The 26136-nt window shown below is 37.9% G+C and overlaps 1 protein-coding gene across 4 annotated transcripts in view; it reads right to left on the bottom strand.

Annotated features, from left to right (window-relative positions):
- The window catches only part of LOC132623360 (rRNA biogenesis protein RRP5), a 45092-nt gene that overhangs the window by 4903 nt on the left and 14053 nt on the right, over positions 1–26136 (bottom strand). The window contains exons 6-30 of one of the 4 annotated variants that reach the window (XM_060338105.1): positions 24188–24306; positions 23951–24073; positions 23779–23850; positions 21040–21132; positions 19838–19951; positions 19631–19753; positions 18934–19119; positions 18782–18856; positions 15710–15846; positions 14955–15089; positions 14080–14225; positions 13882–13947; positions 9094–9200; positions 8727–8807; positions 8537–8611; positions 8341–8442; positions 7193–7361; positions 6965–7110; positions 6451–6534; positions 6262–6362; positions 4992–5145; positions 4819–4893; positions 4420–4591; positions 2936–3563; positions 1884–1941 (exon numbers count right to left, since the gene is read on the bottom strand). In XM_060338105.1, coding sequence (XP_060194088.1) covers positions 1884–1941; positions 2936–3563; positions 4420–4591; positions 4819–4893; positions 4992–5145; positions 6262–6362; positions 6451–6534; positions 6965–7110; positions 7193–7361; positions 8341–8442; positions 8537–8611; positions 8727–8807; positions 9094–9200; positions 13882–13947; positions 14080–14225; positions 14955–15089; positions 15710–15846; positions 18782–18856; positions 18934–19119; positions 19631–19753; positions 19838–19951; positions 21040–21132; positions 23779–23850; positions 23951–24073; positions 24188–24306 — 3341 coding nt within the window. The remainder of the gene's footprint in view (positions 1–1883; positions 1942–2935; positions 3564–4419; positions 4592–4818; positions 4894–4991; positions 5146–6261; positions 6363–6450; positions 6535–6964; positions 7111–7192; positions 7362–8340; positions 8443–8536; positions 8612–8726; positions 8808–9093; positions 9201–13881; positions 13948–14079; positions 14226–14954; positions 15090–15709; positions 15847–18781; positions 18857–18933; positions 19120–19630; positions 19754–19837; positions 19952–21039; positions 21133–23778; positions 23851–23950; positions 24074–24187; positions 24307–26136) is intronic. The other 3 variants (XM_060338106.1, XM_060338108.1, XM_060338107.1) reach the window with 3 other exon arrangements.

Below are 26136 nucleotides of genomic sequence, written 5' to 3'. Positions count from 1 at the left end.
AATAAAAAATATATGGACAAACAAATTATAAAAACATACCGATAGAGTGAAATATCAATTATTTAGTGTCATCTCTTCAAGAAAGGCTAATTGGCAAGGAAAAGTAAGTCTTACAGCCTTGATGATGACACTGAAGCACACATAAAGTGAGGCGAAGCGCTTCAGGGCTTATACGCGCTTTTGACAACACTGATGGAAATGGATGAACAAACAAGAATTTTTTGCACATCTATAAGAATGTAAGGCTGATGAAAGAAACCATTTGAATTCCCTTTGATATGTCTATACGTAAATACTATAACCAGCTATATGACTAAGGATAGTTTGTTACAACTATCCTTAGGAGGAGGAGGAGGAGGAGGAGAGGGGTGGGGGGCGGATAGTTTGTTACAACCTCAGTCGACATGCATTTATTTTACATATAAAATACAAGAGGCAGTTGCTCGCAGTGGCACAATGATAAAAGCGAGAACAATTATATATGCGATGCAACCGAATCAGTTGCTTCAAAATTTTGATATTAGTGGACAGGAGAAAGAAAATGTATCTGAAGGCAGTGTTATTAGCATTGATAAAAAATGAAGTTCACATTCGAATCTTCCCACGTAATATAATGTACTCCCTCCAGTTCATAAGAAGTGTCCACTTACACTTTTTATTTTGGTCCAAAATAAGTGTCCACTTGTATAATCAAGAAGGAAGTAATTATTTTCTTCCGAATTTACCCTTATTTAGATAGGTGAATTTTTATGTAATAAAGAAACAATATTAATTAGGTATTATTTAATTAAGGGTAGTTTAGTCAAAATACCTATTTTTTCTAGGAGGTAGTATTTTCTTAAGGGGAGTGCTAAGTGGACACTTATATTGAGCTGGAGGGGGTTATCTCTTTTAAGAAGCCAGCAGTAGCAGAGGAGATCAATCAATCAGCAAAATGAAACTTGAGAAATTTTGCTTTGATTGTAAGTGACATGACAGCAATACGGAGAAGGTTAACTAAGACAAGTATGAGGATGAAAAAGGGACTTGGTATACAAGGGGCTAGACAGTTTATAAGGGACAGATCAATGAAGATATGTCATGGACTCAGAACATGTAAATTGAAATTAGGAAAGATATTCTATCGGGAATCCTTGGTAGCTGGGTCAGTACATTGAGGAAAGACTTGAAATTTAGAAGCTGTAGTAAATGGTTTTGTTTTGTATTTTAGGGGGAGGGCATTAGCTGTTAAACTTTACCTTCTTCTCCCAATCTGATGTTCAGATATGTAGGGTATCAGTTGGTGTATGCCACTTACGGTGAAGGATTTATTAGAAAGCTGACACTTCAAGAAAAGCAGATGTTGGTTGAACAGCAAAGAACATTATCCTCCTTGTGGGATTTTAGGCAAGTTGAAAGGGATTGAGTAGGATAGATTATGGTCTGTAAGAAGCGAGTGGTTAGTTAATAGTCCATGAGATATTAGGAAGATGACTTCATTCTTCTCAGATGAAAGAAGGGAATCATATGATTTCTCTACCCACCGAAAGAATACATCCCTTGGACCTCAAGGAAAAGAGGGATTGAACCTAATTTGAAGGGTTTTAAAGCCTTCCCAACATTATAATGAAGATGAGGCTTTCTCCTCTTTAAGAACCCCTTCAATCTTTTAATTTCCAATTCGACAAGTACTACATAAGATTCAATACCAGATATCATCAAAGTTAACTTAAGGACATCTATCAGAGTGTGCCATACATCAATGTTGCACATTATCTTTTGCATGGAGGGGCAATGAAAACAAAGACACGAACAGAAGGGTATTATAGGTTTAAAGGTCAGAAAACTATGTAAAGAATGTGACTGCAGCCTGCAAAAGAAAAAAAATCTAACTCATGTTCTACCTGCACCATCGTATTTGGTTGAAGATCCTCAATCTTCTCCATTAACACAGCAAAATCCCTGAATAAAAATTGAACAAAGAAAAGGAGAAGAAATTAATCAAGAAACAAAAAGAAGTGCGGAAATGATATGGGTGCCAACACCCTAAATATCAACATTGAAATAATTGTTAGATAGACTCAAGGAGGGAAAGGAAGGAGAGATGGAAGTAGGAGTCACAGAATACTTCTTTTACTATAAGTAACAACCTTGTCATCAAAGTGTTTGGTGCAGTTGAGAAGACATCTAAAATGTTTCTTTCGGTTTAGAGGGACAGGAAACGCTAATGTGGAAGGGCTTGACTTTACTTGCCCTTGTCTTTAATTTCCTAAGCAAAACAAGGGAAATAGTCCTTCCCCCTCCTCTAGTATTGGGTAAGATTCCAAAGTAATACAACTTCTTTATCAATTTTATAACCAATTTACCTAGTATATTATGAGACAACCATAACCGGACATTTCGGCCTAATCATCTAAAATTAACTCCCTTGGGTCTGCAGCGAGGAGGATCATGAACACATAAGAAGGTCCAATGTAATTTGGATAACAGAAGTCATCACTGGGATCAAGTGCATAGCACACATCAGCCTTTAAATTCATTGAACGCCTAATCAGCTAAATTTGACTCCCTCGGGTCCGCAAGGAGGAGGATACTGAACACATTAAGGTCCAGTGCACTTCGGATAACAGAAGTCACCAATGGGATCAAGTGCATAGCACACATTGACCTTAAAATTCATTGAAGAGAACTCTCCAGAAACCGCCTAGAAGGCTTAGGGCAACAACAAATTTTTTATCAGTTAGAAGTACCATCATATTCCACAAATAAAACATACTGTAGCATGTTTTATATTTGCAGCATGATAAGAAGCTATTACCGATGATATTATAAATGCATCCAGTATCATGAAGCTCATGTATGTTGACCTTGAACAAATAATGCAAGAGAGAGCATACTTGTAGATGTCTAAGGATTAGTCCTTGGAAAATTCAAGTGTAAGGGATCTAGAACTTACACTGTATCATTGAGTGCAGAGAGTTCCTGCTTCTGGGTTCTGTCTGAAATAGACCGCAGCGAGAGGTCAATATGAACAGTTCCCTTGCCTGAATGAGTAATCTCCAGTACTTTGCACTTTACAAATTGTCCTTCGTGATATCCAGACAGCGGATCAGCAACCCCTGGATCTCCAAGTTCAGTGAAATGAACCTTACCATATAGGTGAGGATCAATCTGAACAAGCAATCCACCAACACCAGGAAGGATTTTGGAAATCCTGCCACCCAAAACACTGCCTTCACGAATATGAAATGCCATACTTTCACTTGAATGATCTGTGAGACCATCTCGTTGACAGGCAGGTCTTTCTGGGTCAACCAACAGTGGATGTGGAATCAAGCGCACCAACTTCTTCTCCTTATTACAACTTAAAACATAACCAGAGAAAGCCCTGCCGACAGAGAACCTTTTCTGAAATTCATCTAGCTCATTAGGCTCGCTTGAGCTATCTAAGATGTAGATCTGGGCCTTAACATCTCGGGATATCGTTAGCCAAGCCCATTCATTGTCAACTTTGTACACAAAGCCAGAAACGAGCTGGCCAGTTGAATAACTCAAATTTTTAACAGGTTCAATTTCACCAGATCCTGGACAAGAAAGAAGAACAACCATAGTCAAAAGGGATACCTTCAAAAATAAATGCAGACTTGCGTCACTTGAACATCAGATGAATCGTGTTTATTTAACAAATGTTAATCTGAACATCTAAACAACGCCTACTGCATAAGATCTATTTTGGTTTTTATTTCTTTGATCGGGATAAACCTTTTCTGCATCTATTCTGACCATATTCAGTGGAACTCATAAAAGAAAGCTAAGAGTTTCAAGCTGAGAAAGTGAACATGCGTAGACATAAACTCATGGAAACAATGAATGTGATATATTGATTTAAAATTAAGAGTTCTCCGTATCATGCATATATACATGTCAACCACAAATATATAAGACGGGGGAAAATAGCTCAATCAGAGAATGCCCCCACATATCCTGTATATAGCAAAGGACAGAATCACGAGACTTTTTGGTGTTAGTCAACATAAAAATAAGCATGCAGTCCACAGTTTTGAAGTGGAATGTCCCATTTTATATTTATACAAATATGTTACCTTCTCCAAAAAAACATGCAAAGACACAAGATTGGGTAAAAGTCACACATGTCAGGCTTGTGGAGCTTGCAGAAACAAAAATAAAGCAGCAAACCTTCTAGTAATATATCACAAAATACAAATTTCAGTTTATTGCACTCTCTCAAGATACCATCTAGAGTGTCACAGCCGAAGGTAAACTCTGACAATCTATGAGGCTTTAGAGGGGGTGGAATTTGACCTAACAACATGAGAGCAAATATGTTCAAAGTGGACGAGGTAGAAGCCAAGCTCAAGAGAAAGGAATTAAGATGAGGTAATAATAGTCGCTAAAAACAAAAAAGGCCTCATGCCATACTTGGCCATGTTATCATTTCACCTGCAAGTGTGGATGGTTTAATGCATAGCTCCCACTGATAGCCTCTCTTAACACTTTCTGACATATTGAACTTTGAAATAATCCTTGCAGTAAGAGACTGCCCAAATCTGAAGTTACTAAGTGGAGCTTCAGCATAATTGTCATCTGATACCTATTCACCAAGAAATTGAAAGCAAAAGTTTAGGAACACCAAAATCAAGTTATAAGTTTATCTTTTTCTCCTATTTTCTTTTTCCTTTCAAGAAGGCAAGGATTTCTGCTATGAGGTGTACTTTCTTTCTTTTTCTATTGCCAAAAGGAGGAACTTAAGGTTGGAGAAGGGAACTTATTGTACCACTACATAATCATTTGAGAAGAAGTCATCAAGTAATTGCTTACCTCTGTTATGTGCACCCTCCCATGGAAACTGGACCCAAATTTTAGTCTCAGTTCAAGTGGCCGTATTTCAGTAATCTGCAGTTAATCGAAAAGACAAAATATAGCCCCCAACTAATTTGTGATCTGAATCCTTCATGCAGAAGCGTAGGTATTACCAAGAACGATATCCATACCTCTGCCTGAACCAGCGATCCAACATTATAACTAGATTTCCTTTTAGCCCTCTTGGAACTCGACGTTTCACTAGCTTCACTGATAGACTTAAGCAGCAGCAGCAATCTCCCACTTGTTGAAGGAGACGGAAGGGCCATAACAGTGGCAATGACACTACATTGAGAAAAATGAATTACAAAATAGAAACCACAATGCAAGCATCAAATAAAATGTCCTACTTAGCTATCCATAAAACAGAAAGCACTGTAGCATGAAGCTGGAAATGGAGAGTACATCAATGAAGTAAGAATGAGAACATTCTTCCACATCAACATGGAAAGCAAATTCTTAGCAACTTGTAGCGGTAGACAATTTTTACCCCTCAACTCTACTAGTTCACAAAATAAGTCAATTCTAATTTTGGCTCGTCCCATAATTAAACTAATACTTCTTGGTTCTTGACTTAGAATTTGAAATCCCCTTATATTAAATACTAGATAGAAAGAAGTGCACTCCTGACGTTCCTCTCCCAAAGTGACTCAAATTCCATGGTAGCCTTCTCTTCTATATTGTTCAATTCAAGTCTCGGCTAGCTATATCTTCTGACTGCTACACAAAGATTGTTTCTCCTACATTTCTACCCATGGGAAAAGCACATTGAATGTTTACATTAGCTTTTCTATAAGGTTTGCATGTTTACAGTAGCTTAAATTTCATCTAACCAAGTTCCCACTTCTTCAGGATTATAATACGGAAAATTGACATTGCTAGATATATAGATTACTCCACATTTGAGTTGAAACCATACTACAAGATTCTTCAATATACTTTTTTCCTTCCAATCATATCACTCCTCTATATCGTAGCTACCTCGTCCAGCCATTTGCTTTTCACGAAGGATAAAACGCAACCACGTCGAAGCAAGTTTTACTCTCTGAAATTTCTAATTCTCTCTTTACTTCCTTTCCAAGTCTAGTAATACTGTAAGGTCATAGTTAACATTTCATGGGTGATGTTAAGTCGCAGTACTTATTAGAGTGTTTGGTATATGAAGATATTTATACTTGCAACATCTTCTTTTTTTTTTTTAATAACCATGGTCTTCGAGCACGCGAGCTAGCACCTCGACTAAGTACAATAAATTCCAAACACAAGCTAAACTACTAAATGATTAAAAAACATAATAAATGAAATGACAATCTTTTTTCCTCTCCATGCAGACAACATAAAGGAACTGAAAATGAAAACACAATAAACACAAATAGAATAGAAATTATCAGGTTCTCTTACCTTTCTCCATTGGCAACTGATTTATGAGGAAGATTTTGAGTATTGTAATCAGCTCGCGATGCATATCCAAGAGTGTTATTATATGATGGTAGTGAAACAACCTGGTTAACAGGAAAAGTTAAGCACGCCTAACAATATGGATTGAAGCTAGACAGAATACAGCCAAAAATAAAAAACTGAAAAACTTGCCAAGTAATTTTCTTTGACAATCTCCACAATTGCATTTACAGTTTGATTTACTTCCAATTCTCCTAGCGCTTCCCTTTTGCGTTTCTGTTTATAAAGGTAAAGTAATCAAATACATGAAAGAGAAAAAGAACAGGTAGTGCAACCAATATAGATGCTAGATAAAACAAGAAAATAAAATACAATATTCATACAAAAATCAATAGTTTTTCTCCAAAGAATTAATACGAAAACAGGCCCCAGCTTGCGATGTGTGGGTTAGCCACCTGTCACCGGCTTGAACCCTGCCGCAAACAAAAGTCTAGTATCTAAATACAAAAGGGTAGAGGTACAGGCCATCATCGACCAAATTCTGAACCGTGGACCGCAGGCCCTCAGGGATCTCTCGGTTATAAGAAAAAAATAGTATAAAAGCAAGAAGCAATACTATTTCTTCGAAAAAGATCTTTAACGAGACGAATAAACCAAGATAATTAACGGTACAGCACAACAATGAAATAGCAAATTCAAGAATGACCTTCTGGGCTTGATTATTAGTGGTCTCTTTCTTTGATTTATTCACAAAAGCTGGCTTCAAAGACAGATCCACTAGGCGTTCTATCTTGGAAACATCAAGTACTGCTGTGCAAATACTTGAGCCAGTCTCCACAGAGATTCCACTTACTGCAAAGAATATCATTTACTTAATATTAGTTCTCAAGGCAACAAATAATAACTGGTTATTCAATGTTTCAAAGGGACTTACACTGATAGTGGGAAATAAAACCAAAAACGTCATCATATTTCTGAAAGCTTACTACAACACCAAATTCCTTTATTTCATGAACTTTTCCCTTCACAGTGCTACCAAGATTAAATTGTTCCACCCATCTTAAGTCGGAACCTCCAGAGTCCACCAACTGCAGCTTCGCAATCTGATAGCAGAGAAAGATGAATCCATTCAGAATGAGACTCTAAGAGAAAAGAGTATTTCCTACATCCCCTTTTATATAACAAAATCTGATTGAGCACAGAGATCCAATAGATGATATGTCATATTTGTAGTAGCAAAAGAAAACAGCACCTGATTCTTTAAGCATTGATTGCTCGAAACTTGTAAATGGGCATCGGCTACTTATTATTATGAGTTGAAGTGTGGTTTTCGGATACCCAATTAATGGAAAAAAAAACATTGTTACTGACATGGAACAATGATGAAACTAGAGTAGAGACTCCAATGCATGAGACAATGTGCACATACAAGCCCACCGGTTGTGGACCCAGGGCAGGAATTCACGCTCTTGAAAGTTGAGAAGGTTAATTAAATGGCAAAACAGATGAGCAGGGGCCGTAACAGACTTTGATCATTCAAGTCAAAAGCTACTAATATGGAGATCTATGGTACTTCAAAAAGTTTCTAGTCGAAACAGGCAAATCATAAGAACATGTGATATTTAACTTTCCAGTCGACACAACCAAGAATAAAAAGTAGGTGAATATTAATCGGATGGGAAAGGTCTGGACTTAATTTAGGGAAAAGTTGAACAATATATAACATAACTCAGCCTACGGGCATAAGATATAATGCGAATTTCATTTAACCGCAGAGAAAGGAATTAGAGTGAACTTAGGAAGTTTGAAGTGCACTACCAAATAGAAAGTCCCTCCCAACATAACGAGAGAAAACCTGCCTACACAAGGCCCATACAGTAATTTCACAAATTTCCAAAATGTTTGATCTATGTTCTGATAGATCTTTTCCCTACCAATTTCAGATGCACATTCCAGGAAGCAATTGATTAAGTATGCAAGAGGCAGAACACTCACTGTGTATGACAAGAAAACAGGGATATTTTTCCTGTCAAAAGATCAGAAGAGTTTTTCTGTAACATAGAAATCATGGTCAGTAATTACCTTCTCCTCCACAAGAAAGTATTCTTGAATAAAGGATGCATCTGTTGAAGAGCAAAGAGACTGCTTCAAAGAAACTGTAATTCGACTTGTTTCACTGTTGACCTGAATGAGAGAGGGAAGGGAAGAATCAAACTTTCACTGGGAATCCCAAAATCATAACATACCAAAGCTTCACATTACCGAACTGTTGACCTACATCAACAACATTAGTGCGGACAGACTGTCCAATCTGGTAAACTTCAGAAAGACTAGATCTTCTGTCATCAGTAGCCTTCACGGGATAAAAAAAGGTGATTACTCAGCATTTTTATTGATCATATTGTGCCCTTCGTCCAAATAAAAGATGCAATCGTGAAGGTAATAGATTTACTGTAAGAAGTATATACCCTGTTTCTTGGAGAAAACCCAGTCAAGCGCCCAAGGTAGCGAATGAAGATACCACTTTCAATTATATTACAAATATACCCCTGGATTTAAAAAAAAACATATGTTGTAGTTAGCGGAGAAGTGGAATTACCAGAAAGTAGTGTGATGGTCCATAAACCACTTCAACTACTAGTGCTCTGAGCATTTTTCAAAAGAAAAGCTTTAGTTGTTGTGATCTCTTTCAGTCATGAACAATCACAGTTAGGAGAAAAACAGACGCAAAAAATGTGCCTCAGCTCCTTGCCATTTGGTTTATAAACAGTTGCCCAACTTACCTAGAAAGAAGGGATGAAAAGAAGCTCAAAAACTATGAAGTAAGTTTCTTACATGCAGCACAGAGTTAAGATGGACTTGATTAACATCCAGCGGAAGCTGCTGAGCTGAAGCGACAAGAGAATGTTTTGCAGAGAGTACTAAATTGCTGCCCTCAACATCTACATACATCAAAGACCCAAACAAATATCTAGTCAGTGCAAGTGTCGTGTTTAAACGCTCTCTCCCTCTCCCTCATGCAGCCCCAAAAAACTAAAAGAACATGGAAATACCACAGGTTAATCTATCAATAGTAATTGGTTAAATTGCAGAAAAATCACATAATAACAAGAACAGTTTTCTTTTTTGAAACTGAACATAATAACAGGAATAAATAACAAGAGGATATAAAGATGACTGCAGCATTAATATAAGGTAGTATAATGGGCATCACAAACATCTACAGCAATACTCATTAAATAGTATTCGGTACTTGATTTTGCAGAACGCGACTATAAAACGTAGAAGTCTCCTTTCCCTCTTTTGCTTTTCATTTTTCGTACTGCACCAAAGATAAGTTTTGCTCTCAACTACACCTCCCACCCCCAGTCCCCCCTTCCCCGATAATGAACCAGGTATCATTCTCTCTCCGCTATCTCCTCTCTCGCCGACGGACAGCACTACCCACCGCTGCTCCGACGAGGTACGCTGTTCATCGCCTCTTTCCTTATCGCCGGCGACCCATTCCGGCCAGATCTCTCCCCTCTTCTCTTTTCGCTTCTTTTCTTTCCACTCTGCAACCAGAAACCCCTCTCTAGTAGGTTTCCGGTCAGTCCTGCACAGGTACTCAAGTTTTCCGGCAGGTTCCATCGGTGAACAGTAACTTCCGGCAAACAGTGATTTCCTGCGGCGAACAGATTTCCTGGAGTTGGTACCTCCGGTGGTCCGCATTCATTCTGTCTTTTATCCTTGTAGTTAAATTTTATCTGCTTTGCTTTATTAAATCTTCACTTTACATTCTTGTCTTTAGTTCTATCATCCTTGTTGTAGTAGTCCGACTTGCCTCTAGATTCTTGGTAACTTGTGCTTTAGTTTTAGTTCCTGCTTGTTTTAGGATAAAACTTTGATTAGCCATTTTATTTTTAATGCTTTAGTGGATTTAGTGAGCGATGGTAGACTAGGGTCATGTTCTCGGTCGGGGACGGGGGCAAGGTTTAGGGGAGGTAAGTGGGTTAAGGGAGCTTCTAGGTTGACAATGGGTCTAGGAACCTTGAGACTTTAACGGGAAAGTCCATAGAGGTAGTTAAGATTCTTAAGAAAAGGAGGATTAATATAGCTTGCATCCAAAAGACTAAATGGGTAGGACCTAAAGTTGAGGATGTGGACGGGTATAAGTTATGATTCTCGGGTAAGTCGACGTATAGGAATGGGGTAGGCATTTTAGGCGATAGTGAGCTAAGGGATCAGGTGGTAGAGGTTAGGAGGGTCAATGACAGGATGATGGCGATTAAGTTGGTTGCTGGAGGGTTCACTTTGAACATTATTTTTTTTGATTAAGCACCGGGTGTCCGGGTCTCTTAGAGCCCCGACTAATCCCGGGGGTGCACAGGCCCTCGGCAAGGAGTTTCCCGCAAGTGCACCACGGTTAATTCAGATTTTACCCAGTCCGATGGCCCTCAGAAATTGTTTGCACCCAGTGGGTTTCGAACTTGAGACCTTGAAAGGGAACACCCCAAGGCTCAAGTCAATTGCCACCAGGCCAACCCCTGAGGGCTCACTTTGAACATTATTAGTGCTTCCGCGCCGCAAGTGGGCTTTGACGAAGAGGAGAAGAGGCGATTTTGAGAGGATTTGGACGAAGTGGTGGGAGATATACCGCCCACTAAAAAGTTATTCGTAGGAGGAAATTTCAATGGACACATCAGGTCATTTTCGGGGGGTTATGACGATGTGCATTGAGGTTTTGGCTACGGGGACAGGATGGAGAAGTCTCACTTCTGGATTTCGCAAAAGCTTTGGATTGGTGATAGCCAACTCCAGTTTCCCGAAGGAGGAGAAGCACTTGAAAACCTTTCGTAGCTCGGTGGCTGCAACACAAATAGATTTTTTGCTCCTTAGAAAAGATGATAAAGGTCTTTGTAAAGACTGCAAGGTCATTCCGAGTGAGAAACTAATGACCCAGCATAAGCTCTTGGTGATGGATTTGGAGATCAAAAGGAAGAAGAAGAAGAAGAAGGAGGAGGTCATGGATGACCGACCGAGGATCAAGTGGGGGAGTTTGAATTTGTCTAGTGCCAGGAGATGGGAGAGAAGTTGATGGTTATGGGGGCTTGGAAGAGTAGGGGGATACGAGTAGCATGTGGGATAGGATGGCCAGTTGCATTAAGGAAGCAGCTATAGAGGTTGTGGGGGTCTCGACAGGTCGACGTGGTGGACACCGTGGGTACCGGTGATGTAATGGAGAAGTCCAAGGGAAGGTGGAAGCAAAGAAGGTGGCGTATACGAAGTTTATAGACATTAAGGATAATGAGGAGAAGGGGACGAATATGGAAAGGTATAAGATCGCGAGAAAGAAGGCGAAGTTGGCAGTTTCGGCGGCAAAAACGACAACTTTTGAACGCCTATTTGCAGAACTGGAGGACAAAGGTGGGGATAAAAAGTTGTTCAGGCTAGCCAAGGCGAAGGAGAGGCGGGCACATGACTTGGATCAAGTGAAGCGCATCAAGGACGAGGATGGAAAAATATTGGCGGAGAAAGCTCTCATCAGACGGAGATGGCAGTCATACTTTCATAAACTCTTGAACGAAAAAGGGGACAGAGACATTGTGATGGGAGAATTGGAATACTCTGAGAGGCGTCACAATTAAAAGGTTGAGGAGGTTAAGGGTGTTATTTGTTGTAGGATGCGCAGGGGAAGAGCGATCGAGCTTGACGAGATTCCTGGGGAATTTTGGAAGAGTGCAGGCAGAGCAGGGTTGGAGTGGCTAACTAGGTTGTTTAATGTGATTTTTAAGACGGCGAGGATGCCCGAAGAATGGAGGTTGAGTACAATGATTCCTTTGTACAAGAACAAGAGCGACATTCAAAGTTGTAACAACTATAGAGGTATCAAACTGCTAAGCCACACTATGAAAGGGTGGTGGAGATGAGGGTGAGGAGAGGCGTGTCAATTTCAGAGAACCAGTTCGGATTCATGTCGGGGCGCTCAACTACATAAGCCATCCATCTTGTAAAGAGACTAGCAGAGCAGTATAGGGAGAGGAAATTGGACTTAAGCATGGTATTCATCGATCTAGAAAAGGCTTACAACAAAGTGCCAATAGAGGTTCTATGGAGATGCTTGGAGGCCAGAAGGGTGTCAGTGACGTGCATTAGGGCGATCAAGAACATGTATGTTGGAGCCAAGACCAGGGAAAAGACAGTGGGAGGAGACTCGGATCACTTCCCAGTTGTGATAGGGTTGCACCAGGGATCAACTCTTAGCCCGTTTTTATTTGCCTTAGCGGAGGATGGATTGATTTGGCAAATTCAAGGTGAGGTGTCATGGTGTATGTTATTCGCGGATGACATAATCTTGATTGACGAGACTCGCAGCGGAGTTAATGCGAAGCTGGAGGGTTAGAGACAAACTTTGGAGTCTAAAGGGTTCAAGTTTAGTAGGACCAAGACAGAGTACATGGAGTGCAAGTTCAATGACGTACCGCATGAGGCTGACATGCAAGTGAGGCTTGGTACATAGGCCATCCTAAATAAAGGAAGTTTAAAATCTTGGGTCTATTTTACAAGGAAATGGGGATATTGACGATGATGTCACACCGTATTGGTGCAAGGTGGATGAAATGGAGGCTCGCTTCCGGAGTGTTGTGTGATAAGAAGGTGCCACCAAAACTTAAAGGCAAATTCTACAAAGTGGTGGTTAGACTGACTTTGTTGTACGGGGCGGAGTGTTTGCTAGCAAGAACTCTCACGTTCAGAAGATGAAAGTTGCGGAAATGAGAATGTTACGATGGATGTGTGGGCATACTAGGAGAGATAGGATTAGGAATGAAGATATCTGGGACAAGATGGGAGTGGCCTCGGTGGAGGACAAGATGCGGGAAGCGAGGCTGAGATGGTTTGGGCATGTAAAAAGGAGAGACATTGATGCCCCAATGCGGAGATGTGAGAGGTTGGCTATGAACAGTTTCAGGAGAGGTAGAGGCAGGCCGAAGAAGTATTGGGGAGAGGTGATTAGATAGGACATGGGGCAGTTCCAACTTACCGAGGACATGAGCTTAGATAGGAGATTATGGAGGATGCAAATTAGGGTAGAAGACTAGTAGGTAGTCCCACTTATCCTTTTGTAATAGTAGTCACAATTTTGCTCCATCGTTTCTTGTCCTTTGATTTATGCCGCTATCTGTTGTTTCTTGTACTTCGATTATCTTGTTTATCTGTGGTAGCTCCTGCTTTTTTTCCAGACTATTTTATCATGACTTTTTCGCTTTCGTTATTTTCATTTTCATACTGCTTTGAATTGCTTGTCCTTATCTGACCTTTTTGTTTGCCATGCTTTCTCTTGAGCCGAAGTTCTTTCAGAAACAGCGTCCCTACCTTCCAAGGTAGGGGTAAGGTCTACATACACTTTACCCTCCCCAAATCCCACATTGTGGGATTTCAGTGGGTGTGTTGTTGTTGTAGTAGTAGTTAGAACTACCACTTTGGCCTCTTATCAGTAAAACTATTAGCTATGTGTATCCAACAAATACATTACAAAATTACTGGACAACTGAAAGGTGAGTTATGGAAAAGAATGGTCAAAAATGAGCAGATATTAACTAAAGAGATCACCGAATACAGCTGGATGTAGGATAGAGAAAGTACCAAGAACCAAAAGCTGGTCAAATTCATACCCAGGCCTCAAGGCGGACTTCATCAACTCAGCATGGCCTGCAAGCGGTAAAAACAACAATATTAACTGCCTAATTGATACAGATAGTACACAAGGAAATAATGATGGGAAATCTCAAAACTGTAAAAGCAATTGAAGAAAAAGAAAGGATGAAATGAGTAATTATTCACCACAGTGATCAGCCAAATGTTGGGGTGAGATTGAGCCCTTAAAATGACCCTGAGCAGTAACATCTAGGACAATTCCATGAGGAGTTACTCGCTCAACCACTCCAGAAACAACAATTCCTGGTTTGACCAGTTCATTGCTGAATACCCTAGCATTAACATTCAAATAAATGGAGGAATCATATATTTAACCAAAAAATGCAATGCAGAAACGCAATCTCAGAAAAGAAAAAAAACCACATGCGTGAAGGGTAAGGATGCATATTATAGATCAACGTGGCAATAAAACGCTTCTTGAAGAAAGCTTGAAAATCCAAGTAAATATTCCAGTCTAAAGATTTCAAGGATTCAACAGACACCAACTCTACCGAACCACCATCAAGAAAGCAAAAGAGCTTCCAACTATATTAAGTTCAAGATATCTATATATTCATGATCCACAAAATTTACAGATGGTACAATAACAATAGGAACAGCACTGTCATATAAAGCCCATTAATTAAAGGAGATTGCTGACATTCTAACAAGATATGAACAAACAGTTTTCACAAGGAGTCCATACATTTAAGTGTATGAAAAGTTGTTTGTTTCATAATGAAAGATATTTAACTACTTGATGAAAAAAAAAAATGAAAGATATTCAACTATTTCCTTCATACCACTCGAAACTGAAAAGATAAAATCAAGAAAACAGAAAAACGGATTCCTACAGAGACATGTTTCTCTAACATAAGCTCATTAAAGGAATAAGAAAAAATATTTCACAGACTAGAGTCACTGGTTTATAAAAGAAAGTTCAAGAGCAAATTAGAAATGAATTCTTTTTACATCCTCATTAAAGCAATCGCTATACCATCCAAGACAAAAAAGAAACAAACCTTGAGGGTGTTGTCGTGAAACTGAGGTTAATACGACGTGAAGCCGGATTAGAACTGGTAACTCTACATTTCACTACTTGTTCAATGTGATACATGGAACTTATTTCACACCCCGGATCTAGTCCAAGTTCAGATCTGGATACATATATGGACGTGTCAGTGCCAATAAGACGTCGCAAATATCACATAAATATAAATTGACATATAAGTAGGGTAGAGAAAGTACCATAACCTTGATTTTTTATTTTTTTTTGCGTGTATATAATACATACAGAGTGAAATATACTGACAAATCTCAAATCACATGTAGCCTTTACCCTGATCCTAAAAAAAATTTGCTCGTCCAATTCATTTTATTTATATTTAGTCTTACTTCATTTTGTCAGAATGCAAAGAAGGAATTAATCAAATTTTCCTTTAAATTAACATCCACACAAGAGATCCTAGTGCAGATATTTGAAAGAAATTATTAATATGCAAGCAGAGATGACACAAAGGTAAAACAAATTCATAACCCAGAAGAGAACAAATATCTTTGGAACATATAGGTAATACAAACTTAAGCCTCTCAGAAATGTAATCATGATTAATGGATGAAAGAACAGTACAGAATTGAAGTACTACATCATTTACAGAAACATAATCAGATTAAAAGCGAAATATCATTGTATTACCACACATTAGAAAATAAAAAAATATAAATATAGTGGCAGGTGCTAGCATTTAGTGTGACAAGTGAATTGCAAGGGACTAACCTAGGGGCAAATCCTTGTACTCCGTTGTAAAAGCGGACAAAGCAACCGTGGTTTTCAATCTTAGTTATCCATCCATGTGTTGTTAGTCCTTCAGTAGCATCAGTATAAGAACCAAGAATTTCAAGTTTTGATTTAACCTAGAAAAGACCCCAGGAACAATTTGTTAGAGACGTCCAAATGATGAGAGAATCACAAACAAATAGTTTTTTGAGAAGGTATGAGAGAATACAAATAGTTACGAGTAATTTTCTTAAATGCCAATTCATTATAAGGCTGCAACAATAGAATGGATAAGTAGCAAGTGATAGAACAGATAAACAGGTAACTGGATTTTGCAGTACAAGAGACAGATGGATGGTTTTCACAGGATAAGTGCAGACTCAAAATGGGCTTCACAGAAGATTTCAACACAACCTAAGGCTCCTATTGTCTAACTGCAACCTAATGCAATTTTTACAAGCCAACAATGAGATCAGCCTAAAGATGGGTAGGATGCACCACTAACCGACTTCACCATATCTTACGCAATACACCCAATACCAATATTCACTGACATCGTCTTTCAAAACGCTAAAAACATATAAAAATTCCTTTTGAACAATGAGATTGTAAAAACATGATAGTCGTCAAAATGACAAAAGAATAATAATACTAGTGTCACTTGGCATTACATGTTTCTTGGTATAAGAAACAACTAAAACAGTGATCACACTACAACAAACTTTGGAAGGAAAACAATCCATATTAATGCACAAAGAAAATGTCATGAAATTCCAGCAGTTTTATTTTTCGTTTCAAATTTACTGTATCTTTGTCAAATTTAACTGTAATTTAATTGCAATTTTAGTGTAAAGAAAATTAAGATGCAAAATGCAACCATCTTAGACAATCCAGAGACGAAGTGTAATGTATAAATTGTAGATGCAAAAGAGAAAAAATTTACTAAAACATAATGGCAGTAGACAAGACAAAATTAGGAATAAACTTTGATTGCTTTACTAGAATAAACTTAATAGCCACTGTTAATGGGCTAGTTTTTCCTTTCCACTCAAACTGTGAAACCCTTATGTATGTGGACATATGATAGCACCCAAACTGGCTACGATTGATTTGGAACTAACTTTTCATCCATCAACAACTTAAAGTGTCATGGAGGTGCATGGAAGGAAGACTTTAAAATTCAAATGTGTTTAAATGGGTATTTACAAGGAACTAGGAAGACAAAAAGACTCAAGACAACTAAGCTTATTTTAGGGGCCTAGGGTTATTTTAGTCATTGTAGTCCTAATTAAGACCTACGTATAAATAGTTCATTGGTCTTCATTTTAAAGGAAGTTTATGGATGAATTGGAGGATTTGTATCTCCTTAACTGTACAATTCTTAGATTCCATGTATGAGTTCATTCTTTTTTTCTTTTTTGATCTGAAATGGATTGTATAAGTTCAATTTCTTCTCACGTGGATTAATTCTGATTAAATGCTGGTCTAATTGTGAGACTTTCTTCAAATTTTTGTTCTCCCCAGTCTAATTTCTTGTTTTATCCTCTTATAGATATTAGAACCAACATGATCATACAAGTTTCATTTCCAAAAATATTGGTTTCCTTGATTTACCCTTTATTTGTAGTACATTCGCTAGTCAAATATTTGTTACTTTATTTGGAAATATGATATTTATTGAATATTAAGACACTTGACTATATCATAAACGTGTTCCATTTATTTCATTTGACAAGGATATTTTGGAGCAACTTAATTGTGACGTGCAAGTTTTATTTCTCAAGCATGTTGATTTAATCGGGTCACTTCATGCATGTTGTTCTTTTTTCATGCCAGGTGTGTCTCACTTATCTTGGAGAATTGGTCTTTCTTGAATTTCATGACTCTTGGATTTACCATCAAAGTATTTTTTGGGAAGAAGTGAGAATTTTCCTAGATATATCAACTTAAGGATGAATGCATTAGAGATCATTGGTTGCATTATTAAAGATCATTGGTTGCATCGGATGCATGGACTTCTATTTGATATATCCTGGTCGTACACTTCAGTGAGTCTTGTTGGATTTCTATTAATATATCCATGTTTTGTAAGGTTTATATCCGAGGACAAATTCTTTTAAAGGAACGACAGCAACCAAAATGGCTATCATGGAGTTGGAACCACACTTTTCATCCATCAAGACCTTAAAGTGTCGTGGATGTGCACGGAAGGAAGACTTTAAAATTCAAATGTGCTAAAATGGCTATTTACAAGGAAGACAACAAGGCTCAAGACAATTAAACTTATTCTAGGGCATAGGGTTATTTACTCACTGTAGTCCTAATTAAGACCTAGGTATAAATAGTTCATTAGATCTTCATTTTAAAGTAAGTTTATGGATGAATAAAAGGATTATACTCCTTTGTGAGTGTTAAGGGCATTCACTTGGATATCCTAAATTGAACCTCTCCTCCTTGTATCGATGCCATATTGCCATGTACGAGTTCAATCTGTTCTCCCTTGTATTAATTTTAATAATTAAATGCTAGTCTAATTGTTAGATTATATTCCTTTCTGCTAATTCTGTTCCAAATTAATTTCTTGAGTTATCCTCATACTCATATCTTGTTTTTTAATGTTTCCCTGCAATTTCTTGTTATTGCATTTTGATTGTTATCAATATAAAGAATTTCTTCAGATTTTTATTCTCTTGCGGATAATCGTTTTTAAGAGGGCTAGTACCTGAATAACATGTTAGAGAGGATAGGATAGATACAACACGAGTAGGAAAAGAATGGAAAGGTGTAATGCCAAACCTTTGTTTCCATTTAGGATAACTAAGTAAAAACATTTTTCCCTCTATATCACTAACAGCATCATACTAAAACAATACAGATAAGAGGCTCAATCTCGAAACATATCAGTAGACAAAAAAGTTAAACCGAAAAAAGATGCAATATAGATAAGAGGGCTTGAGCTAAGAAACTTATCAATAGAATATACAAGATAAAAACAAAAACAAAAAAAAAGCTAAAAGGAGAAAAATAAGTTCAAGTACTCTCTACAAGTCAAGTTAATGAAAAGAGCCATACTAGTGTCTTCTTGTGTGTAACAGTGATTCTCTTTGACTTGCAACCAAGAATACGAAAGACTAATTCTGCTCCAACCTGCAAAAGATATCAACAACTCTCTACAGGTCAAACCAAAGAGATGAAAATAACACCTGTATATTATTCTGGATTACCTGGAATTTTTTCCTGGGTTTTACGATTTCAAATTCTGACATATGACGAAGAGGACAAAGTGCTTTCACACCACTAGAAAATTGTACTATGGCACCAAAGCTGTCTACTGCAATGACTTTAGCTTTTACCACCATCCCAGGTCTGACATCTGAATGAGTGAAAACTGACCCTTCAAATGCACTGGTCTGTTCGTAAACAGAGAAAAGATAAGTGTTAGGATTGCAGAGAAAATTAAGGAGAACGCATGCTTAGACATACTTTGAGAGTTCAATAACAAGAAACAAAATGATGCAACATCCATATACCCTACTCAAACCTCCCCCGCTCCCCTCTTTTATAAAAAAGGAAAAAGAAAAGTAGCTCCTTCAGCTTTTCCAAAAATCGATATGTAAAAATAAAGTACGGTGTTTTTAATCAGATTTGACACAGCAATGCATAAAGCTTATCAAGACCAAGCAGAAAACAGAGGGCAAGACAGAAATCAAGAGGAAGGTAAAGTTTTCAATTTGTGTTATGCCCCAGTTCCAAGTGCAAGAACCAAAATAGTAATTTCTTGACAGAGTTCTTCAACTAAGGTACCCACATACAAGTATATCGGACTTGACTCTATCACATCTTGCACTGAATAAACACCAGTCCAGCATCTAAAGTTGACTTTGACCAAAAAAAATATTTCCAACAATAAATAAGTGTGACCTTCAAAACCCCAGTAGCAAGTCCTTCTAGATGCCTAAACCCAAGAACCCTGGCGCGAACAAGTTTCCCTTCCTTGAAATTTTTCTCCAGCTTTTTCACTTCCTTATCGGCAACATCCGATACCTACAAAACTTGCCAATTTAATACTGAAATTTAAAGATGAGTTCAAAGGCATCCAAAGACTACGAAATCCAGGAATATTCTTACATTAACATATGCTGGAGTTGGAACTGGAGAAGAGGGAATTTCCAGCAAAAGACCCAAACCCCTATCAATCCTGATCACTTTTGATTGATCAAAAATATCTCCAACCTTGATAAGCTGCATAACAGAAAAGCTTAGTTTAATTTATAATATGAAATGATTAATATATAAACATGGAGTTGATACAATGCAATGCATGCAACCATTCTTAGTTCGCAATACAATAGAAGAACTGTAGCCAAAACTTAGTGTTTCAATAGGACTAACTAAATAGATAAAAGTTTACTCCCATACAATTTGCATATCATCGGCTCATAAGTTAAAACAACAGAAAACCTTGATTTGTGGAGAATCCTCTAATTTGTGGATATTAGTAGATGTATTTTCCACGGATATTAGTAGATTACTTGCTGGTTTTTGAACTGTGCTTTCACTGTATGCGGGTAATGACCTCTTAGCTTCCATCTTAAACACTAAAAGTAAAACTGTACTTGCTGCATCTCAGAAGAAACTTGAAAAGTCAACAACATAAGACAAGAGAAGTTTAACTTCCTCTTTGTTCGAGGGGTAAAGGCTCTAAGCAGCCAATAGAAGCAGTCCATTCCATCTTCTTTCTCATGCCCTTAAGATCAAAGAACAGTTTCTCATCATCTCGTTAATCATTTTGAGGGGCACAGACTAAGGATGCGATATGTATGTGCCGGATCAGACCAAAATGCACAAAAAGCAAACACAGAGAAATGGTCTGACATCTCTGAAGGACCTGGAACAGACCCAGCTGCAATGCCTTACCCATTAAAAAGCACCTCGCAAGATCTTACAATAAACATTTGAATCGGGACCTATAACATCCACAGTAGACAATCAAACACCTTAGCAAGATTCATCCATAGAATAAACAATGATTTTTCCTGCAACCGTCCCACGAATTGCAAAAGGTCCAGAGGGTCTGTGTCTTCCTTAAGATTGACTAAAACAATCTTTTCTCTCCATCAGCTCTCAGGGCGAATCTAATCCAAAATCTTTTTTCCCTCATTGCATGTTTCAACTAAGCAAAGGCACTGCTATGAATCAAACAAGTGCAAGCCAAGTATAACAAAACGAACAGCTTCATTAGAAAATTCTCTATTGGCAAACAACAAACCTGCAGCTTGCAATATTTTAGAGTAGACAAAGAAGGATAGTTAGGGTCTTTATGAACTTACGGTAGGAGGAGCCTTGTTGTGAACCAGGTGAGGATTCAATGTCAAACCAACAGCTCTAGTTGAGGGATCAATAAATAGTATCCGAGCATTAACCTATACCAAGAAAATAAAGTGCTCATTGAAATTAAAGAAGAGAGGACCACTTAACTGGAAAAAATTAAAAGCATAGCAAGAAAACTCAATATAAACCCTAACTTTTTTTAGATACACAGCCCAGGATAAACATATTTGGCAACTCATTTGTGTTTTTTACCCAAAAAAAATTCACTTAAAGGGAAGAAGAGCACAAAGATGGCTGAAGTCTATCATTATCAATTAAGAACATAGAGCTCCACAACCTCACTAAAGATCAATCAAGTGTATATCAGGTTGATTGCCTTGCACCATACGGAGGATAAGAAAATACTTTATCCTATATAGTGCTCTATAATCCATATCGCTTTGAAGCTCTTAGCCTTATCTGACCTCTTTTTATGCTTTTTTTATTGAGCCGAGGGTCTTTCGGAAACAGCCGTCCTACCTTGGTAGGAGTAAGGTCTGCGTACACTCTACCCTCCCCAGACCCCACGTTGTGGGATTTCACTGGGTTGTTGTTGTTGTTGTTGTTGTTGTTGTATATAGTGCTCTATAAGATCTGACAGAAACACCACACTACACAGTAAGCATCTCGGTGATCTGACATTTTTGCTGCGACTAAAATCAATAGTCAACGGTTAAAAACGCACCAACTGTAATCAAAAGCAACTATGGGCTGCAAACGGTTGGGTTGCTAAAGTAGGAGCTAAAACCACTGTTTAAGTCCCTGAAATGAATCTCGGGTGTATGCTTTCTCCTTTTCTCTTGCTAACTATAAATTATGCACTTTGCACTTAATTCTGGGGGATAGGTGGATGGGAAATACTCCTTTATCTACTAATCCCTCATTAGGAAATTTTAATTCATCAGAGGGAGGCAATTTTCTGCGAGAGTTCCATATTTTCACGTTTTAGGTGATAGAGCAGTAGATGATCTAATTATTTTACTTTAAAAACTTATCTGTTTCAACCTTGCTTTGACCTGATACAAGGATGTGGACAAAATGGAATCTGCAAACCATTACTCAGTGCAATCTCAGACTCACTCTCCTTTTCCTTTGGACTTTAAACTGAAAATCTAATACTCCTCCAAATGAAGGCATATGTATGATCCTTGGTTTTAAATAGACTGAAAACAGATGAATTGTTACAGGTGCACAGACTGAGTTAAATTTTTCCTGATATTTGCCTAATGTAAACCCATAATCACCTCTTCCGACACCGAAAATTTGCTTCAACTTGCAGAAGAGGCTTCCGAATAACTGGTGAAATTTTCTTGCTCTACCATCAACTTACAATTTTTCCTTGTAAAGCCCCGTACAATTTAATATTTAGTTCGGGCTAATTACAACCCAAATGACGTGATTAAAGTAGCCCTGAGGTGTGTATGGACTCACACTGTGGAAGGTAGTACATGAGACTTTTATGTTACATTTATATATGATTTTCGCACCATGTTTTGAGGCCACGGGTCGTACTTATGATTTTCAAATTTATGGTTAGGCTATTGATCCATAAAAAAGGGTAGCCTAGTGCACTAAGTTCCCGCTATGCGCGGGGTCCAGGCAAGCCGGTCTATTTTAACCAACGCATTTCTCCAAGAGGTTGTTTCTCGTAATAAAAATATGAAGATTTTTATAAAATTTTGTATGCATGTTCATGATTTTGGGTAGACATGTTTTGTTGGTTCGTTCGATGAAGGTTAAACACATTGGGTAATGGTCACGTGCTCCTCCAGAAAATGGGGCGTAACATTCCCAACTTCCATTTTGTGGCCGCATGGTGTATTTGGCTTGAGAGAACTGCTAGGACTTTCTAGACACCATAGTATTTGGTCTGGGATAGTGATTTTCTTACACACTGTGAACAGAAGCAATGGTTAATGGTGAAATTAACTGATAAACAACACAATTGGGCAACTTGATCCTCTCAACTTCTAGAACATTAATTGTTTAACTCATCTTAGTCACTTCTTGTTTGAGAGGACTCAGGTCCTCCATATGGTACCAAAAAAATTTCTCATTAAAAGAAAACATCTCGGTGTTTGATGATGGAGCAACAAAAGTTCCCTCAAACAATAAAAACATAAACCATCCAAAAGCACAAACGCAAAGCAAAAGAGAATGACTTTCACTGCTCTTCCTACACATTACGCTACAATCACAACTTATGGATATGTAAGGTCTTCTTAATGGTCGCAAACCATTGGTGTTAAACCTCTCAGGTACCAAGCACCAAAGTAAATACCTTGATTTTCATTGCTATGCAAACACACATGAGAATAATTTTCATCGCTCTTCCTACACATACTGCTTATGAATTTGTACGGTCATCTAAAAGTTAGCAATAATGAAAATCATAGGTTAATACCATCATGTGCTACGCACCAAGTAAATGCCTTGATTTTCAATGGATATCGTCTTCCAAAGAGAAGAGGTTTGTATTTTAGAAATCACAAGCTCGTTCTTTATAAATTTAGAAATCACAAGCTCGTTCTTTATAGAAGGAAGAAAGAATATATTGGCGTAGCAAGTCTTTCATTCATGATCCACAATGAATTTTTAGACCAACTTGCATAAATTTATTTGACCTGCTCATTCGAAGCATTGTTCTAAAATCCTTTTCAGTTTCGCCTTTATTAAACAGACAAGTGAGGAGTTATTACCTTTTTATTTTGCGGATAATCAACTTTCCAATTGGAAGAGGGGAAAGTTTGCTGCAGATTGAACATGTCAGCCTGTAGCAGCAGAAAGTAAAATAAGTAGATAGAAAGTAGAAACCATGAATCTAGAAAATGCTAAACTCCGGTGAACAGGAGTGAAACACAGCAAACTTACTGTTCCAGTAAAGTACGTGAGGAATGATAACATAATTCCATTTTCAAGTATTGAACGCACACTAGCATTAACCATCATGCCTGGAACGAGAAGATCAATTGAGATACCCTTAAGATCCTTGGTCTGTACAGAAGTAAATTTTTTGTATGTTATACATAAACACATCATGAGGCAAAAAGAAACAATATGCAAAAGTTAACAACAATCAAAACCGTAGAATGAATTCCAAAAACATACCACACATTTAGAGACAGCATCAGGATCAGAACTCAAATAAACAACTTTACGTGTTCTATCAATACTTTTAACAACCCCTTGTACCAGCTGCCCGCTTCTAATCTTAACTTCCACATTTTCTGCAAAAGGGATATAACCAGATAAGAAATTAGGTTCAATATAACAAAGCAGATAAGAAGTTAGGTACATTATAAAACAGCACTTATCTTGAAAAACTGAAAATAATGCCTCAAGAACAAATCAGCAGCAATACATATTTTATAAGGTGCAGAACAATAAATTAGCTTTATCATGCAGAGAATATTCTGTTTTTTTGTTTCCAATATGACCTAATGATGTTGAAAGGTAAGAAAATATGCAAATTAAAGTTTAAATGACTTTTAGACAGCAATTTCTATACTAGGAAACTCGTGCCGATGAAATATTTCTCACGAACAGACTGATCGTACCAACTTGGTATCTGAAAGAGCAAAAAGAATTTGCACTGCCAGAAATTGGAAAAGGAGAACAATCAAAATCAAGGAACTGCAGCAAGCATATTGCTGAAAATGGTCCGATAGTTTCAGCCTAAACTCATGAAACTGCTTCAAGATCCAGCTAGTGAAAGCTCTCCAGTTTTTGCAAAATTTAATCCAATAGGACTACATGATTTAGAGGAAAAAAATTAACTTAGTGATACACAACTGATTTCTTATAATTGATAACAGAAGTACACAGAAGAAACTAGTATAATGCGTAATATTTCCGTCTTTTGAAGACTTTACAGACCTTATGGATATGGTTGACAACTGAAATTCCCTAATAAAGAGCTCTATCGAACACCTGCAAGTCTCTGATCCCAATATCCCCACCTTCACAAGAGATGCATAGGTTCCCGCTTAATTAGGGGGAACTTTCTGGTACCTCCCACAAAAAAAACTCTCATCAATTTCCCCAACCTCTGTGCCACACTCAGGACAGCAAAGAATATAACGTTCTCTCTCTCTCGAGTTCCATAAGGCACACTCCTTGTGAAAAGTGACCAAAGATAGTCTGAGGTAGTATTGTTAAAAGCGCTCGCTTCATCACTTTTAAGCGATGAAGTGAGGCGAGGCAGTGGTGGGGCACTTCAGATGGCTGAGGCGACGTGAGGTGAAGACGTGACCGCTTTTTGGACAGAATCGTGAAGCAAAAGAACCGTTCTTTCTTTTTTAAACAAAATAAGTTGACTTCTAAAGAAGGAAAAGAAAAGGGTCGCTAGTTTCTTAGAAATACATTCAGAGACCTGTTTCACTACTGCTTCTCTTCAGGTCTAGGGTTTGCTACTGCTTAAATTGAACCAATTGTTTATATATAAGATTTTTGTTGAATTCTTTCTTTTCTATTTAGTTACCCTACTTTGTGTAAGGTTTATTTTGGCAGTTTTTAAAGAAAGTTGTGTGGGTGCTTTGCTTCACACTATAAGCGGCGGACCCATGTAGCTCTTTTGCGCTTCGCGCTCTCAAAAATACTGGATGTGTGCAATGTACCAAAACGCCCTTCAAATCATGTCGTATTAAACATGCCACGTAAAATCTAGCAATTAAAGAGTTAATAAATATAGAAAGGTGCATTCTTTTCTAAAGAGGCTAAAAGAAAAGTAAGACACTTAAATTGAAAAATGGGGAGTATTAATCACATCTCTTACCGTGTTCGTACAGATTCTCAACAAAGTCCATGCAATGAAGCTGACCTGGTGGTCCGGTGGATGATCATATTCTAAGATTTTTTTTGAGTTATTTATTTTTTATTTAGTTATTTTTTTGATTAAGCACCGGGTGTCCGGGTCTCTTTGAGCCCCAACTAATCCCGGGGGTGCACAGGCCCTCGGCAAGGAGTTTCCCGCAAATGCACCATAGGTAATTCAAGGTTTTACCCCAGTCCAATGGCCCTCATAAATTGTTTGCACCCAGTGGGTTTCGAACTTGAGA

Source organism: Lycium barbarum, chromosome 12 (assembly GCF_019175385.1).
Source record: "Lycium barbarum isolate Lr01 chromosome 12, ASM1917538v2, whole genome shotgun sequence".
NCBI classification, from domain to species: domain Eukaryota; kingdom Viridiplantae; phylum Streptophyta; class Magnoliopsida; order Solanales; family Solanaceae; genus Lycium; species Lycium barbarum.
Note: the sequence above shows the minus strand (reverse complement) of the source record. Positions and strands in the feature narration are given on the sequence as shown.